Below are 17,396 nucleotides of genomic sequence, written 5' to 3'. Positions count from 1 at the left end.
TTTTAGGGTGATAAAGCAGGCAGTGGGAATGACAGCAGTCCCAGCCCCCTGATGATGCTTCGTTTCAGGGTGATAAAGCAGGCAGTGGGAATGACAGCAGTCTCAGCCCCCTGATGATGCTTCGTTTCAGGGTAATAAAGCAGGCAGTGGGAATGACAGCAGTCCCAGCCCCCTGATGATGCTTCGTTTCAGGGTGATAAAGCAGGCAGTGGGAATGACAGCAGTCCCAGCCCCCTGATGATGCTTCATTTCAGGGTGATAAAGCAGGCAGTGGGAAGGACAGCAGTCCCAGCCCCTTGATGAAGCTTCATTTCAGGGTGAAAAATGAGACAGTGGAAATGACAGCAGTCCCAGCCCCCTGATGATGATAGAGAGGGAACAAAAGGGAAGTTGTAATTGAAATACATTAAAAAAGTGGATACGTTAAAGCATTTAAATAGAAATATACCATACAATTCACTGTTAGGTTTGGACAACCCCTTTAATGTTAACTGGTGGCAAATGTGATTGCCTGAGTGAATGTAAGCTTCATAATAACTTTCAAGAGCAGTCGACCTAACCTTAGACTGGTAAAATAATAACAGGAAAAAAATAAGAGAACATTTTGAGCTAAACCTTGGCATAATTAGGTTCCAGGGTAATAAGACTGCATATTTATTCAGTGATGCATTCATCTATAAAGATTCTTTTTCATTATACCAACAACATGATTCATTTCATTTCACTATCAATTGGGAATGTGACCTTTTACATCCAATAATCCTTTATTTAACCTTCTGCTGTACAGAAGGGAAAAAAAAATAAGCGCAGCATCACAGCGTGATGGGTAGCAAGCGATCAAGATAATTTGGAGATTTCAATATCATTTAATAGCACGTAGAAAATGTTCCAATTATGCATATCTCAGGCTTAAAGGTGAGAAGCTGGAATACAAAGTGATGTAAGAATAAGTGATCCAGAATGCGTGGAAGACACAGACGTGTTACTGTACAAATCATGGTCGGATGATATTATCCAATTATATCTAAACGAGTAAGAACAAAAGATAACACATTAGATAAAAGTGCTGGTAGTAGTCTGGTAATTGAGCATAAAAATATAGAAAAACAGAACTACATAAAGTAGATCCAGGGGGGATAGAATGGGATGTGGGATGGGTCTGACAGGCCTAAACTGTGGGAGTGCTAACCACTGCGCCCTAGGATTTAGTTTAGGAACGCTGAAAAACTGATCATTTTTAAAGGACTTTTTTTTTCCTCTGAATAAATACTCTTCAAGATAGAGGAGTAGAAGGCAGGGCCAGTGATATGCTATTATGGATACTTGTGTATGGGCAATTCTTTAGCTGGTACACGTGTATGGGCAATTCTGTAGCTGGTGTGTGTATATGGTAAATTCTGTAGCTGGTAAATGTGTATGGGCAATTCTATAGCTGGTTCATGTATATAAGAGATTTGCCGTGACATGGTGGAGTAGCTCAAGACATTGCAATTTTTTGCCAAAAATCTCAAATTTTTATAATGAGTGCAGTTTGGAATTTTTAGTGCTGTAGTACACATTTAGTGCTGGCTATCTTGTTTTTTTTATTGAATTGGTCAGTGGCTGACCCCCACCTTTCCGTGCACCCCAATTTAGGTTGTATTCCACCTGTCTAGATTTTGGCAATTGGTGGCTGTTCATATTCAGCCATCAGGCCCTGTCCACAGGCTATTTACTTCAAGCAGCATTTGCTTGGGCCTGTCCTGCCCACAGCCATGATTCAGTCATGAGTACGGGATTGAAAAGCACCAGGTAAATGCTGCTAAGAGCAGTTCTACTTTTTCATATATAGGGCCGTATGGCACATTTTAAATAAAAATAATTTAGAGTAGGACTACCCCAGAGAGATTTGCCGTGACGTGGCGGGGTAGCTCAAGAAATTGCAATTTTTTGCCAAAAATCTCAAATTTTAATAATGAGTGCAGTTTGGAATTTTTAGTGCTGTAGTGCACATTTAGTGCTGGATATCTTGTTTTTTCTTCATTGATATAGCCAATTCTGTAGCTGGTGCATGTGTATGGCCAATTGTATAGCTGGTACATGTATATGGCCAATTCTGTAGATGGCAAATTCTGTAGCTGGTACATTTGCATGGCCAATTCTGTAGCTGGTACATGTGTATGGCCAATTCTGTAGCTGGTACATGTGTATGGGCAACTCTGTAGATAGATGGTACATATGCATGGCCAATTCTGTAGATGGTACATGTGTATGACCAATTCTGTAGCTTGTACATGTGTATGGGCAATTTTTTAGCTAGTGCATGTGTATGTCCTTTTCTCTGGAAGGCACATTTGTATGGGAAATCTTGTAGCAGTGACACGGTGTTGTGATTGGAACTAATTAACAGACATTGGAATTTGGTTGGCAAAATATTTTACTTTTTAATTTGTGCTGTGTGTTAAAGTTAAGTGTCTGCTATTATTTGACCTATAATTAAAATATCTATTTGTATTTTTTTTTACAATTAAATAAAAAAATGGAGTACAAGTACATGTAGCTTGAGACTATCTATTGTATTACAGACATTATTGATCATTTTTACATATCACCAATGACATTATTAGCACAAGCTCCTATGTGGATTATGCATTCTCCTATTGACACGTTATTAAAAAGCTTGCCAGTAAACCACTCATTAAGGCAGATCTGAGAAGTCACCTCACCTCACCTATCTGAGGCCTGTTTCACACGTCAATGAAAAACACAGACTTTTTCACTGACATGTTAAAAACGCATATGTCCCTCCGTGTGCCGTGATTGTCATGGTTTATGTTTGTTCTCCATGTGCTATCCGTGATCCGTGATAGCACATGGAGATAAACTCACCTGTTCCCACTCCTGCTGTCCATGGTGCTGAAGTCTCCCGGATGCTGCCTCCGGCCGCCGCTGTGTCTCTCACTGCTATAGCTATTTCTGGGTCCGCTGTGCAGTGCATATTCATGAGAATAATTGGCCGGGCTAGAAGCAACAGCAGCAGCAGAGACAGCATCGCTGGAGACGAGTGAGTTTAAAAAGCTTTTTATTTTAAATGTACGTGATTTTCTGGTACATGTTTCACGGATCACCCCATAGTGTGGTCCGTGGAACATCAGTGATGCCAGAACAAATAGGACATGTCTCCATGCGGAAACACGGACACGTTTGTGCGCCGCATAGAGATACGGTCAGTGAAAAATCACTGATGTGTGCGCAGACCCATTGATTATAATGGGTCTGCGTATGTCCGTGATTCTGGTACATATAAAAGCTGTCACATATGTACCAGAATCACTGGCGTGTGAAGGGTGCCTTAGAGGGGGAGATGCAGAAGCATAGGGACATATAGTTTTCTATGACTTAATTCAGTATTTTCATTTGAATAGAGGTCTTAAGAAGGACTTGGCACAAGGTCAAAAGACGTCAGTTTTTACTTTTAGTTAAAAAGACCAGATCTCTGGAATGATATGATAGATTTAAAAGGAGAAAAAAAAGGTTACTCAGAGAAGCAGTATGAATGAAATTTAGAGCAAAAACCTGGTCACATGACCTTCAAAATGCTGCCAGAGCTCAAGGAAAAAGCATGTGATTCATTTTTACCCACATATAACAACTCAGACAGCAAAAGCTCTCAATCAGCTGAATGTGGGCGGGGCAAGTAGGACTCATAGGCTTTTTTCAAAGAAGCATTGAGTCATTATTTACAATGAAAATACTAAATCAAATAGTAGAAAAACTACATACTGCTGAGGTCAACATCTCCTCCTCTATAATATACTGCCTAGACATTGGGTACATAAGAGACCTGACAAAGTCACTTTTTGAGAAAACTGCTGATCCCTTGTTTCTCTCATTTTTTAATTTTTATAACTACCAATTTTTTGCCTTATTGTTTCCGACTAATGATCCCACATTTTGACTTCTAATATCGATTTACGCTATAATCAGTACTGTGCCTCCTACCCGTCACTTCTGCACAAGGTTCTATATGCTCCTAATTTATCAAAGTCACGTAAAATATTAAAGTCTCGTTAAACCTGACCAAAATAAAATGACAGTAAATTGGAAGAGAGAAAGGCGTGGATAGCTATCATCCATTTGTAACATCTCTAGCAGTATTTATTTAGTGCAACTTGACAAGTAGCTCCAAGGTGACAAGCACTTGATGACAATTACCAAGGAAGAATGATGTGTGCTCATTAGCTATCAGAAGGAAATGCATACCGAACAAGCTACAGACGATTCTGACACTCGTAGTTGCTAAGGAGGTCAATGGTCTGTTCACACCTGAATGTTTAGTACAAGAAGTTGTAGAAAGCACTTACTGTTGCTGGAGAGGCACGGGTTGTGTGACTCACAGAGTGGCCTGAGTTTTCCATGGAGTTGCCAATCAAGTAGGTTCCACCAGTGCTGCTAATGATTTGCCCTCCAGAGACCCCCATCTGAATAGCTCCAGTGCCGACCATGTTGTGAGATGAGACCACAGTTGTCACCTGCGCAGATCCACCTTGGGTGTCAAAGTAACTGCCCCCAGTGTTTTGGCTGTACATCTGAGTTTCTGTGTAAGGGTATGTTGTTGTCCGGCTTAAAGAAAAGAATGAAGACATCATTTTTACAGTTTAGTTGTTTTTTTTAATATAAACATGACAAATAAATTAATATTTATATATATATATATATATATATAATTTCTATTTCTTTATTTAGAGGGTAAGTCTTTAGGAGAAATATTGTATCAACTTGTGTGATTACTTCAGTTACAGGGAACGTGTCAGCAGATTTTAGCATCCTCAAAATGATCGAATCTGTGTTAGGTTGCTGTAATGCCGATTAAATCCATTTTTAATTCTTTTTTTCATTCCCAAATAATAGTTTTTCCAATTTTTATTAAATATGCCAAAAGTGCAAGGGGTTTAACCCTCCACTCATAGCTTTCCAGTCTCTCTCCTTCTTTCCCTACCCACCGCCATCCTTTTTTCACCGAATGACAGGTTTGTCTTGTCTGAGTGACCTGCCTCCCCCACTGGAGCTCCCACGCAGGCTCCGTCATTCTCTGGGGCGATACATGCCCCACCTCGAGAAATGATGGCGTCTGTGTGAAATCTTTTAGAAAAAAGGAGGCGGGCCGGAGAGCTGTGATTGCAGAGCTATGCAATCTGTACTTGTGGCTCATTTACATAAAGATTGGAAAAGCAATTATTCAAGAATGGAACAAAGGATTGAAAAAACAAAGTTATGGATTTATTCTGCATTAAAGAGTTATTCCCATCTCCAAGATACTATCCCAATATGTAGTAGGTTGTCACATGGGGTTTAGCTCAGAACGCACAGAGTGTCAGGATGGCATCTGACCCTGTTCACGCAGGAGAGACTGACACTACACTCTCTTGATAGTCTTCTGAGTTTCTCAGACAGGATCAGGCATTGACCAAGCTGTGTTCTCTTTTGTTCAGGCTTGCTAGAGTTAAGTTCTGCTAGCCTGGTGATTCTCTCTAGAGTCACATGTTAGAGACTTATCATAGATGCCTCTTTTTAAGATGGTGGATTTGATCCTCCCATGCCGATTATAGCAATAGCGATACCGGTCCTTGTGCTGTGGTGTTCTAGTTGCTGGATATCTTCCGTTCTTTATTGGGTGTGTTGTGGAAATATTTTTGTCTATTTCTTCCATGTTCTTTATTTATTTCTTCCCTGTTCTTTATTTCCCCCTGAGCACGTATTGTCTAGACCTCTGTGTGTGCTTGCAGTGAGTTTGCGTTTTGCACATGAGGTATGAGACATAAGTCTATCAGGAGAACTATACTACATTTCTAACTGGAGGTATTTGCTAATATAATTATTATTACACCTACTACATATTGGGATAGGTTCTTGGTGAAGGGAATACCCCTTTAAAGGACACTAACATAGATTAGATCAGTTAGGGTACTAAAACAGGCTACATTTTTTAGCAAATGTCCACACCGTTAGTAATTTTATATCTATCTGAAACTTTTGCTCAGATTTGACATTTTAAAGGAACATTTTATTTTTTTGAGTCACAAAAAACAAAAAAATAGAGAAAAAATAAAGAGAATTTTTGATTATGCGACAACTTCATGAACCACATGACCCATTTTAAAGAATGTGGCACAAAAAACATCAACAAATACCACAAGAAAAAAAAAAAAAAGAAAAGTGGCAAAAATGCATATGTTGAAAAGATTAAAACAAAATTCCACTGCTTAATTTCTTCTATATCTCATATAAAGGATCTTATCTCCTCTTTTTAAAGGGAATCTATCACCTATTTATTTTCTAATTAAAACTAAATAGTGAAACATATTCTTTTCTAATCTGTTTTTAATTTTTCATGGTAGATATTTTTTTTATTTTATTTTGTGTAAATGATTAGGGGAGCCGTGTTGCATGACCTTTTGTTAGCAGTATTCACAAATATGCAGCAGAGATGTGCCCCCACATAGATCACAAAAATATATAGTCTAGAGATATCCATTGACATATATGGCAGAGCTATCTAGGCATGCTTTGTGACCTGTGCAGAGGTCATTGCGCAGACAGGAGGAGGAGTAAACATTGTCCATGGTATATTGTGAATGGAGGATCCTATGTTATCTTTATATAGGTGCAAGCCTATCATTGTCATCCAGCCTGACAATAATGAGATGACTACTGAAGGATGATCACTAGAGAATTGTCAGTTTATTATGAAGATTAGTTGCCAGAGTGATTACTACAATATTTTTTTTATTTAAATATTAACATGGAAAATTATAAAAAAAAAAAAAAAAAAAATCACCAGAAACTACGGAAAAATATGTGTTGAATTGAAACAATAGATCATTTTCTGATTACACATTCACTTTATGATTTCCACATGATTATTTGTTTCAAGTAGTAAATCCTTTAAAAAAATGAGGTCAATTTTAATCTCCTGTTTACTTTAATCATTCATTTCTTGGCTTAAGGGGGCTTTACACGTTACAATATCGTTAATGTTTTATCGTCGGGGTCACGTCGTTAGTGACGCACATCCGGCGTCATTAACGGTATTGCAGCGTGTAACACTTACCAGCGAGCTTAAACGTCCTCCAAAGTGGTGAAAATCGTTCACCATGGAGAGGTCATCCTAAAACCAAAAATTGTTAATGGTTGTTCATAGATGTTGCTCCTCGTTCCTGCGGCAGCACACATCGCTGTGTGTGACACCGCAGGAGCGAGGAACCTCACCTTACCTGCGTCCCACCCGCAATGAGGAAGGAAGGAGGTGGGCGGGATGTTCGTCCATGTCATCTCCGCCCCTCCGCTTTGATTGGCCGGCCGCTTAGTGACGTCGCCGTGATGCCGAACGCACCTCCCCCTTGAGGGAGGGAATGTTCGGCAGTCACAGCGACGACAACGACCAGGTAAGTGCGTGTGACGCTGCCGTAGCGATAATGTTCGCTGCGGCAGCGATCACACGATATCGCATGGACGATGGGGGTGGGTGCTTTTGCGTACGATATCGCTAGCAATTGCTAGAAATATTGTAGCGTGTAAAGCCCGCTTTAGTGTTGCTGGACTACATAGCCCAGGAATATTGCATAGTCCATAGAGTTGCTATAGCTGTTTTCTATGGGTGTCCTAATTTTAATAAAAACTGTAATAAAAATTCAATACAACCAGCAAATATAAATCCACCTTTAGGGTATGGCCAAGACCCAGATATAAGTAGAATTTCAATGCAGTCTATGAATTAGCAGAACATAAAAACAGATCTTGGCCATTGTGTATCCAAGGCTGTATCTGTATAGCATGGAGCATCTAAGCATTAATATATATTTATTCCAGCACTCAGGTTCTGTAATACTGAATGCCGGGGATCTCTACATGTACAGATGGAGACAGCGATGATATAAAAAAAGGTTTTATTCTGTGAAAGCGGGAAATGTAAGTCCCCGAACAATAATTAACTTCTCTTTTGGATCCTAATTGAAACCCATAAATAAGTTCTTCTCTGTTTCATTAATACATTACAAATGACATCCCCTGTTAATTTCCATGACCTCAAGCACAATGATGAGATGTGCTCTACAACATGATAAAAAAGCGCGTCAGCCTTAACCGCCGGTAAAGGGCTCCTTTTCTAAGGTATAAAGACAGGGATAACCTCTTGCTATGTTTTATGCACATCTTAAAATCATCTTAAATGCACAGAGCCCAATTACGAAAGGCTTGACCCTTATCTTCATGGCAGCTACATGTAAGCGTATATTGAGCAGCGTGTACGGCAGCTGTACTTCATTCATGTGCATGATGTATCTGTCCAGCTCCTTGTTCATTACTAAATTACCTGAACATCTGCCACCTGAAAGCCTGATTTAACAAGCTCTGCTTTGTCACACGGAGATGAGCCGTGCGGTGAAGACCTCGCAGGCCGTAATGAAATATTTAAAGTAATCGAATTTACTAAAGACCAATTTGATCAAGAAAAGTCCTTAATTTTATTTCCAACTCTTATTTCACACACACAAAGTTATGTATGGTTTATCACTTTTAAAAAGTAGTTATTCTTAAGGTTTTTTTTTAGAGATTTGCAACGTGGGAAAGTGTCTGTCCACTGTCAGAGGAATATGTATTGAAAGAAAATATATACACCTTATTCTAAGAAATGCTTATCATTAGAAACTTGGCGCTCTACTGCATTGACATTTTTAGAAGCCTCTTTGCCACTCAACAGGAGGTTTGCGATCTCTTACCTTCCAGGATTCCGGACGCTTCTTTTGGTTAGCCAAGATTTGCAAGATGTCATCTCTACATCACGCAACAATGATGACATCACACCACCCCAGTTAAGCAAAAGCCGAGCCAGGAATCCCTGAAGGAAGAGAGTGACGAGTCTCCTGTCCAGCCATCAGAGACTAATCTGGTAGATGGAGTCCCACTAATCAATCCACCCATCTTTACTTATCATGTAAATGCTTAAAGGGTTATTTCCATAGTTTAAATTTATGACATATGCACGGGCTGTATCATAGATGTATGATAGATATGGGTCTCACTGATTGGAAGCACATTTATCTTGAAAAGAAGCCAGTATTACATGCTGCTTTTAGTGAAGAGGTGGTTGCTCATGCACTGCTCTCTACAATAAACACTATGAATTTCTAACACGTTACATACAAAAAAATTGAGATTGAAAAATACACAAATGTATAATACTAAATGGCATCTATGTAAATGTATCCACTGTCAAACCTGGAGAGGGACAATATCTATGTCACCAATAATATCAAGGTCAATGCAGATACACTCATAAGTGCTATCGTCAAAGCCTTTTAGGAAGTGGAGATTTAGGTGACTGGTGATAGGGATCCACACAAAACCCCTACAACACTGAACCACCATAGCACAGAAGAGGAAAGGATGTGCTAGGGATTAGAAAACTCAATAATAATGCTATGAAGGGCTTATACACATGCCCGCATAGCTGACATTTTTTATTGCTCATATTACGAGTGAAAGTCCCAATTTTATCACTCGTCTCCTGGCAAAACACAACATATGCCCAAGATACTGTTAGTTTGGGTCATCAAACCTGAGGTCATGAACATGGGTGAGATGATATGTCTACTATCTGGTAATGTGAGTAAACTCTTAGATTTTTATATATATATATATATTTATTTTATGTATATTTTTCACCACAGAGCTGGATGTACTTGTTTCACCACTAGAACGCACTGTGCTAGAGATGATCACGATGTTACTACGTGATGTCATCACCAGTCAGCAGATCACCACCATCCTTGTAGAATTACTATTCTCTTGTGTCTAATTAGTGATTATTTGCCCATATGGACCCTCAACCAACATCTAAATGAAAGTCACAAGCTTTCTAGCTCAATTAGCATCTACATCTTACATCATAGTGCAAATCCATGGAGATATGTATAGGTCTGAATTCTAGAACAACATTTTAATAAAAATATATGAAAGAAAGACTCACATTGCTCCATTTGTGTAGACGGCATCACTTCCTTCAACATATTGTACCTGTGCTGGGTAAACATGCTGCACCTGTTGTACGGTCTGTACTTGCTGCACCTAAAATCATACAAATCTATAGTTACGATCTGCTGCAATATGGAGAATAAAAAGGAAATGCATGGAAATCTCATTTCATTATGTACAGTGACTTCAGTGTTAACATTTTAGAAAATGTTTTAAAATGCCTTCAAATTACCCCGTGAACTGCGTATACTTATGATTACTAAGAATATTCTAGGGTACAAAATAACAGGCTGCCACTTGCATCTAGCTGTCCTGTCTATGGAAATGAAAGAGAAAAACAGCCCTTCATCGAAGCCTTTAAGGAGAGAATTAAAATACACAAGAAAACAATCTTTACAAATGTGAAGTGTTAAGTAAAATGTCAGCAGCTATATAACATGGTCACGTTGTGTGCCCAACAGTGTATCCTGCCACTTCAAGACCTGATGATATAGACCTTGGCTCAACTGGATATCAAAAGTGTCATACAAAAATATCAAAGATTGTACCTTCCGCTTTCTATCTACAAATGTGGCATTTGTATCCTGACATTAACAGTCTATGGAAGCAACAGCATATGAACGTGTCTTATTAAGATGATTTACGGACCTGATGTATTCGGGCATAAAGACCACGCATATTGTAATATGTTCCTTCTCCTCTTGTCTCTAACTAATTTGTTTTAACAGTTTAATGATTATACTTGCAGGATCCCCAGCGATCATGTTAAAGGGAAAGCGGAGCATTGCACTATCCAGAATGAAATCACTGGATTGTCCTAAGATGCAGACACTTTTTGGTTCCTCTATAAAGGCTAAACGATGGAACTTGTGGATAAAGGACTCCCTTTCGTTCGCTTAAAGTATCCTTATCTGGTATGCGAAAATTGGTTTTCTACACCAGATAACAGCTTTCAGAAGATAGAATTACCAGATTGTATAAATACTAAATATAAGCAAAAAAAATAAAATTACCAGGGTGCAGTTTAGGTTTCCATTGTAGCTGGACATGGACACCAGGGCATTGTTCTCTTCCATGCCGACAATGCTCTGCCTAGCATTCTGGGCACCCCTGCCACTTTTTGGCCAAGTCACTAGGCTTCACATGACATTATGATCTATCCTGTTGAGGCCTGGTAAGAGGCAAATGCTCTCATCTATATTTAGTACCATACAATCATTTTATCTTTTAATCCAGTAGACTATAAAAAAATATAAGTCCTGAATCATCAAAATTCTAGTGTAACTTGCTTTGAAAAGTTGCAAATTTTGTCACCACTTCTCGAACCAGTTAGACGGAGCTGAGGCAGAATGGAGGTGTAACGGTGGCGTGACTCCACAGCTAGTCTACTTCATGTCAAGATGTGGTGTTTCCTATGCCAGAAACATTACTCAGTCAGATTTCTGTGCGGAGTACGAAGCAGCATGCCACTCATCAGTCACACTAGAATCATGAAGAAACGTGCACATCTTCATGAATCAGTGTCTGACTCTACCATGCCCTCTCATCAAGTCCGGTGAAAAAAATCACCAATTAAGATTAATCTGGGCCATTTAGTATCCCAAAAAAAATACAAAAACAAAAAAAGTAAAACTAAACCAAAAGAATTTCATCAAACCTTGTTCAAAATTAGATTTTTCATTATGATATGTAAGAAAGATACTGGATTGAAACATTATTGAAAACAGGCAGGTATGCGGCAGGAATGATCCTAAATGTGACTGCCGACACATCTGTTTAATCTGGTACCTTCATCTAAAAATGTGTGCTTTTCAATTATCTGGATAAACATACAGTAAATCATAAAATTTTCTATCATAACTTCCCTTCTATACAAAGAGAATTAATTTATTAGGTAAATACAAGTACGGAAAGCCAAGAATTGTCTTTTAGCTATGGTAACAATTTAACCCTAATTTGTGATTGAGGTCTATACTTTGAGGAACTTTCCTTCGAAAGTTCACATTGATCTGAAAAAGATTTTATTAACATTTTTCCTCAATAAGTAATTTGCTTTCGGATAAAGAGGGTAAACATGGTCATTAACTAGCGATATAAAACTGTGCTAATGTGCTAACAGAATTGGATGGCTTTCAGCTGTCTGGAGTCTGCTATATGGGACCGTACCTGAAAAGACTTACCCAGCACTCCAAAATAGAGTGGTCCTGGCCTTTCACTGAATGATCAAACCCAGAGTGAGTGTTAAATGCTGAATATAGTATAACTCATTAAAAAGCGTGACCTAGCTCAGTCCTCTGAATCTCGAGCTGCACCATGTTTTATTCATAACCATAATTTGCAAGACAACTGATGAAGAGCTCTCAGTGTAGGGAGCAGCATGCGGGATGCAAATTCGGAGAATTACATGAATGTGTATCAGGTGTAATCTAAGGTTTAGAGCAATACTTTCAGTATAAGGGTCTAAACAACCATAGAGATAATGATAAACTTACATTTCACTATCTGTTTATGCATATGACTCAGAAGCTACATGTTCCAAGATCCAACTCCAAAGATCATCGGTTATCATTGCTTTTTATAGCTCTATAGTAAAATACGCACAATGTCACCATTATCATCAGTTATCATAGTTTTTATAGATCTGTTGTAAAACAAGTACAATGATTTGTTGTTTTTTATTTAGTATCACTTTAATTTGGCTGAAATCCATTGGATGGCAAATGGAAAACTGGTTGAATTCCACTGAATCTGCCACTTCTGCCTCTCTAATCATCATTGTCTAAATAGCATGGCCAACTATTGTTATAATTTTTTTTATATAAGAATGAAATCTCTCAGATTCTAACAAGTCAATATACCACATTACACCTTTGTTGTCAAGTTTAGGATCTCCTGCTCCCTTTACATATGGTTTATTATAGGGAGTCTGTTAGCAGGGTTTTGTTGTGTAAGCTGAAGACAGCATGTTTTAAGGGTTAACACAGAGAATTCAGGGATGCCTGTCTTGTCAAGGTCCGATCTGTTGTTTATTTGAAATTTTTATTTAACCAGCAGGACTTCTCCCTGCTCGGACTACAATGTCATGCACATGGCAGTCCGGCACGCTCCCTCCTTTGATTGACACCTCACTGTCAATGTACAGTCTCAGTAGAGAGCCTGATGTGTGCGGGAAAGTCCTCTTAGCTCTGCTATATGACTAAATTTAAAAATTCTGATTGTGTCAGGACCTCTGCACCAAGTAATCTAAAAGCCACTTTACACACAGAGATAAATCTTTGGCAGATCTGTGGTTGCAGTGAAATTGTGGACAATCAATGCCAGGTTTGTGGCTGTGTACAAATGGAACAATATGTCCATGATTTCACTGCAACCACAGATCTGCCAAAGATTTATCTCTGTGTGTAAAGTGGCCTTTAGTGATACATCCTTGGATTCAGGGTCTCATTACCTATATCATGTTGCTCTTAGATGAGAGATTCCCTTTAAATATGTATATTTTACCTGCATACATTCCCCACTAGGGAGAGCAGAATAAAGACAGGTATATGAGTATGAAGTTACGCAGAAAATTGATATCAGACAGGGACATAGAAATTTTAAAAGCATTATTATTAAATTGATTTGTGATTTTTGTGAACACATATTCTAAATCCAGGGCTTCTGAGAAGAACAGCTGATAGATGTGAACAGCCATTAAAGTAACACTCAGAGCAAAAGTTATATTGACTGTTATACATAGGGCACTGCCTTGTTGTTAAAGCATAAGGCTATGTGCAAAGAATTAACATGCTCATTCTTTGAAAAATGCTGCAAAAACCAAGGAGATATAAGGCTGTGTGTGCACGTTGCGTCCTGACCAGTGCGGAAAAGAATGCACCCTCTTTCAGACGTGACACTGCGTGTTGACAAAAAGAATGCATCCAAAACGCATATATTTTGGAAGCATTTTACATGCGTTTTGGATACATTTTTGTCAGTGCGTTCCCCCGGCAATTCAGCTCTGCTACATGCCGGCTGACAGCCAACACAGTCAGAGTCGGGCGATGAGAATGAACTCGGATGAACTGCACCCGACTTCAATGTCATCCACGGCTCTGTCTCTGTGTGCTGTCATGAACTCAGATGAACCTCCGAGGTCAGTGCCAGGACACAGAAGTCCGCAGCAGCGACGTCAGAGCTTCACCCGATTTCACTGACATTGTGCGTCTCTCTGTGTGTGGCAGCCTGATTTGCGGACACACGTGAAGGACTCATCTGTGATCGCAAATCTCCTGAGTGACTGCAAAGAGCCGCACGATCAGCTGTGCTTTCACTCAGGTTACTCCCTGCCACAGCTGCTGTCCTCTACCTGAGAGCGGTGGCCGCGAGTAACCTCAGTGACAGCACAGCTGATCGCGCGGCTAACTTCAGTTGCTGAATGGAGCTCACAGGAGCGGTAGTAGAACACCTGATGTAGCAGAGCTGGAAGCATCATGGGACCTTGCGTGGATTACGTCGGACCTGGAGGTGTTTTTGAGGAATTAATAAAGTGGTGAAAGAGGGTTTTTTTTGTCTTTCATTACAAATACAGGATTTTTTGGATGTGTGTGTTTATTTTCTTTAACTTACAGGTTAATCATGGAAGGTATCTCGAGGAGACGCCTGCCATGATTAACCTAGGACTTAGTGGTAGCTATTGGCTGCTGCCATTAACTCCTTATTACCCTGTTTGCCACCGCACCAGGGCAATTCAGGATGAGCCGGGTAGAGTCCCGGAACTGTCGCATCTAATGGATGCGGCAATTCCGGGGCGGCTGCTGGCTGATATTGTTAGTCTGGGGGGCTCGCCATAATGTGGAGCTCCCCATCCTGAGAATACCAGCCTTCAGTCGTGTGGCTTTACCCTGATTGGTATCCAAATTGGGGGGGACCGCACGTCGTTTTTTTTTCATTATTTATTTATTGTTTTAACTGCTTGATATAGACATGCTGTTGTGAATGTCAGTTATGCTTTTGCTGCTGTGAGGCTCCCTCTTGTGGCCAGGAATGGTTTGGACAGAGACCAGGTGTGTTGAGCAATGGGCGTTTCCATTGCTAACTCTCTGCCTATTTAAACCCTGGTCTGCTAGCAGGCTATGCCGGATGTCAGTTGTTCTTTGTTCTCCAGCCTGCTTCATCCTGCTCCAGACCACATCTACCCCAGATAAATGCTTGGCTCTTTATTTGTTGTTTGGTTCTTTTTGTTCTTATCTGAGTTTGTCATTTACTGTGGTTATTGTCAGTTTATTTTCATGCAGGGATCTTCCCTCTCAGTTGCATAGCTGGGAATCTCCCTGCAGCTATGTTTGGAGTATTGCTCCTATAAGTCCATGTGTTTGTTGCTTCTTGAATTTGTAATGGTTCCTGCTTTCTGTTCATTGGTATGACAAGAGCGCCTGGTATAGGATGGAGTTCAGATCTAGTGAGCTGAGGGCTTTTTGTACTATCAGGTTTTTGGATTTTTGTAGGGTTTTTCTCTGGCCACCATCAGTCCCTTTCCTATCCTGTCCTATTTAGTCAGTAGGGCCTCACCTTTTGCTAATCCTATCATCTATCTGTGTATTGTGTTTTACTATATCACCGCAGTCTTTGAATGTGGGGGGCTTGCTATTCTTTGGCAATCTATTTTCTGAGGCAGAGAGTTATTCATCTTTCCATCCTTTAGGATAGCTAGTTCTCCGGCTGAGTTCACGGTGCATAGGATGTTAGTTCACCCCTCGGCTACTTCTAGTGTTGATGGTTAGTAAGGGGATGGCGGCCAGATTAGTTGCCAATGCTCTTGTCACCTTTTACCAATGATTTATGGTGGTCTTCCATGGTTCCGGATCATGAGACATGCCCACCGGTGGCTGTGATTGGTTGCAGTGAGACGGCTGTCACTCAGCGTGGGGGAGTGTCTGACTGCAACCAATCATAGGCACTGGTGGGCGGAGGAAGCAGGGAATACGTGATGGATTAATGAGCGGCCGGCATTTTCAAAAGACGAGAAGCCACCACAGTGTGAAAGCCGTGCAGCGCAGTGCTGATGATCGTGCATCAGTGAGTATGAGAGAGGGGTTGGGAGGGAGAGACCGACATGGACAGAGAGAGAGATAGAGATAGAGACAGAGAGAGAGACCGATTGACAGACTGACCGACAGAAAGAGACCGAAAGACCTTCGTTTATTATGTCAAAAACACATGCAGATCACTAGTAAAAAGCAAGTGAAACGCATTCTTTCTTGAAAAATATGCGTTTAGACAATTCTCATTGACTTCAATGTTATTAAAATGCTGCCAAAATGGCAAAAACAACTGACATGTTGCTTCTTCAAACGCAGGGATTTTTACAAATTTTCCGCAGCTAAAATGCAGAGATTGTAAATGCATCGTGCGCACAAGAAAGCCCTATTTTCCATAGACTTTACCTGGAAATCAAAATGCATGTAATTTTGCATTAAAACGCTGCAGCTCAAAACGCTGCTGAAACGCATGAAAAAAAGCAAAGTGCGCACATAGCCTAAGACACTTGCAAATGACTCATGCATCGGTATCACCCAGCACAGCCTGACGCTCTCCGGACACCAGCTCCTCAACTGCATGGAAATACATGTGTGCGGCCGTGCCGGGTGATACTGATGCGAGATTCTGTACCCTAAGACTGAGCTCACAAGAGTGTATACATTGGACAAATGCTATCCGATGTTTTATTGGATAGCAGTTGGTCCAATATTATTCTATGGAGCAACGTCAATCATGTTATTGGTGGCATAAATTGGACTGAGTGCACCCATTGAAGTCTGTGGCTTCATGGAAATCATTGGCCTGCACTCATATGACATCCAAATGCAGTCTGATTTCCACGGACTCACAGAATAGAGAAGATGGAGACATTTTGTTTTCCATCCTCCCCTGACAATGTGCTCCACTTCTCTCATGCGAGAGAGTCAAATCAGACTAAGGTGACACTCTGATCAAACTCGGGTCAGAGTTTGATTAGTGTGACTTACATAATCAATCTGATTCTCTCGCATGGGAGAAGGAGAGAATATACGATCGTGTGAGTGTAGCTTAAAACAGAGACTATATTAATCTGGAGATATGGTGAAAATGTAATTTTCGTGTGCAAAAAAAGACAGATTGTGATAGTTTGCAATTGGCTCTATTGCCACTTTTTGACAACACTGATTTTACTAAAAGTAGGTCATAGGGGCTTAACCCTTATCGCACTTGCAATTGTTTTTTCTTTTAAGGCATTTGTTTTGTGCCAAATTCTTCTTATAATCTCTTACCAACATGACGTAATGGTACATCATTTGATGGCTCCCTGACTTTCATTGGGACTTAGGATCTGAAACTGCATCTTTTATAGGCAGATGATGGCTATG

At 40.0% G+C, this 17,396-nt stretch overlaps 1 protein-coding gene across 2 annotated transcripts in view; it reads right to left on the bottom strand.

Moving 5' to 3' along the window:
* The window catches only part of RFX3 (regulatory factor X3), a 406,064-nt gene that overhangs the window by 126,123 nt on the left and 262,545 nt on the right, over positions 1-17,396 (bottom strand). For both annotated transcript variants that reach the window (XM_075317604.1, XM_075317613.1), the window contains exons 3-4: positions 10,007-10,104; positions 4,344-4,602 (exon numbers count right to left, since the gene is read on the bottom strand). In XM_075317604.1, the coding sequence (XP_075173719.1) occupies positions 4,344-4,602; positions 10,007-10,104 (357 nt within the window). The remainder of the gene's footprint in view (positions 1-4,343; positions 4,603-10,006; positions 10,105-17,396) is intronic.

The sequence above is a fragment of the Anomaloglossus baeobatrachus genome, chromosome 1, assembly GCF_048569485.1.
Source record: "Anomaloglossus baeobatrachus isolate aAnoBae1 chromosome 1, aAnoBae1.hap1, whole genome shotgun sequence".
Lineage (NCBI taxonomy): Eukaryota > Metazoa > Chordata > Amphibia > Anura > Aromobatidae > Anomaloglossus > Anomaloglossus baeobatrachus.
This window is presented reverse-complemented; position numbering and strand designations above follow the sequence as displayed.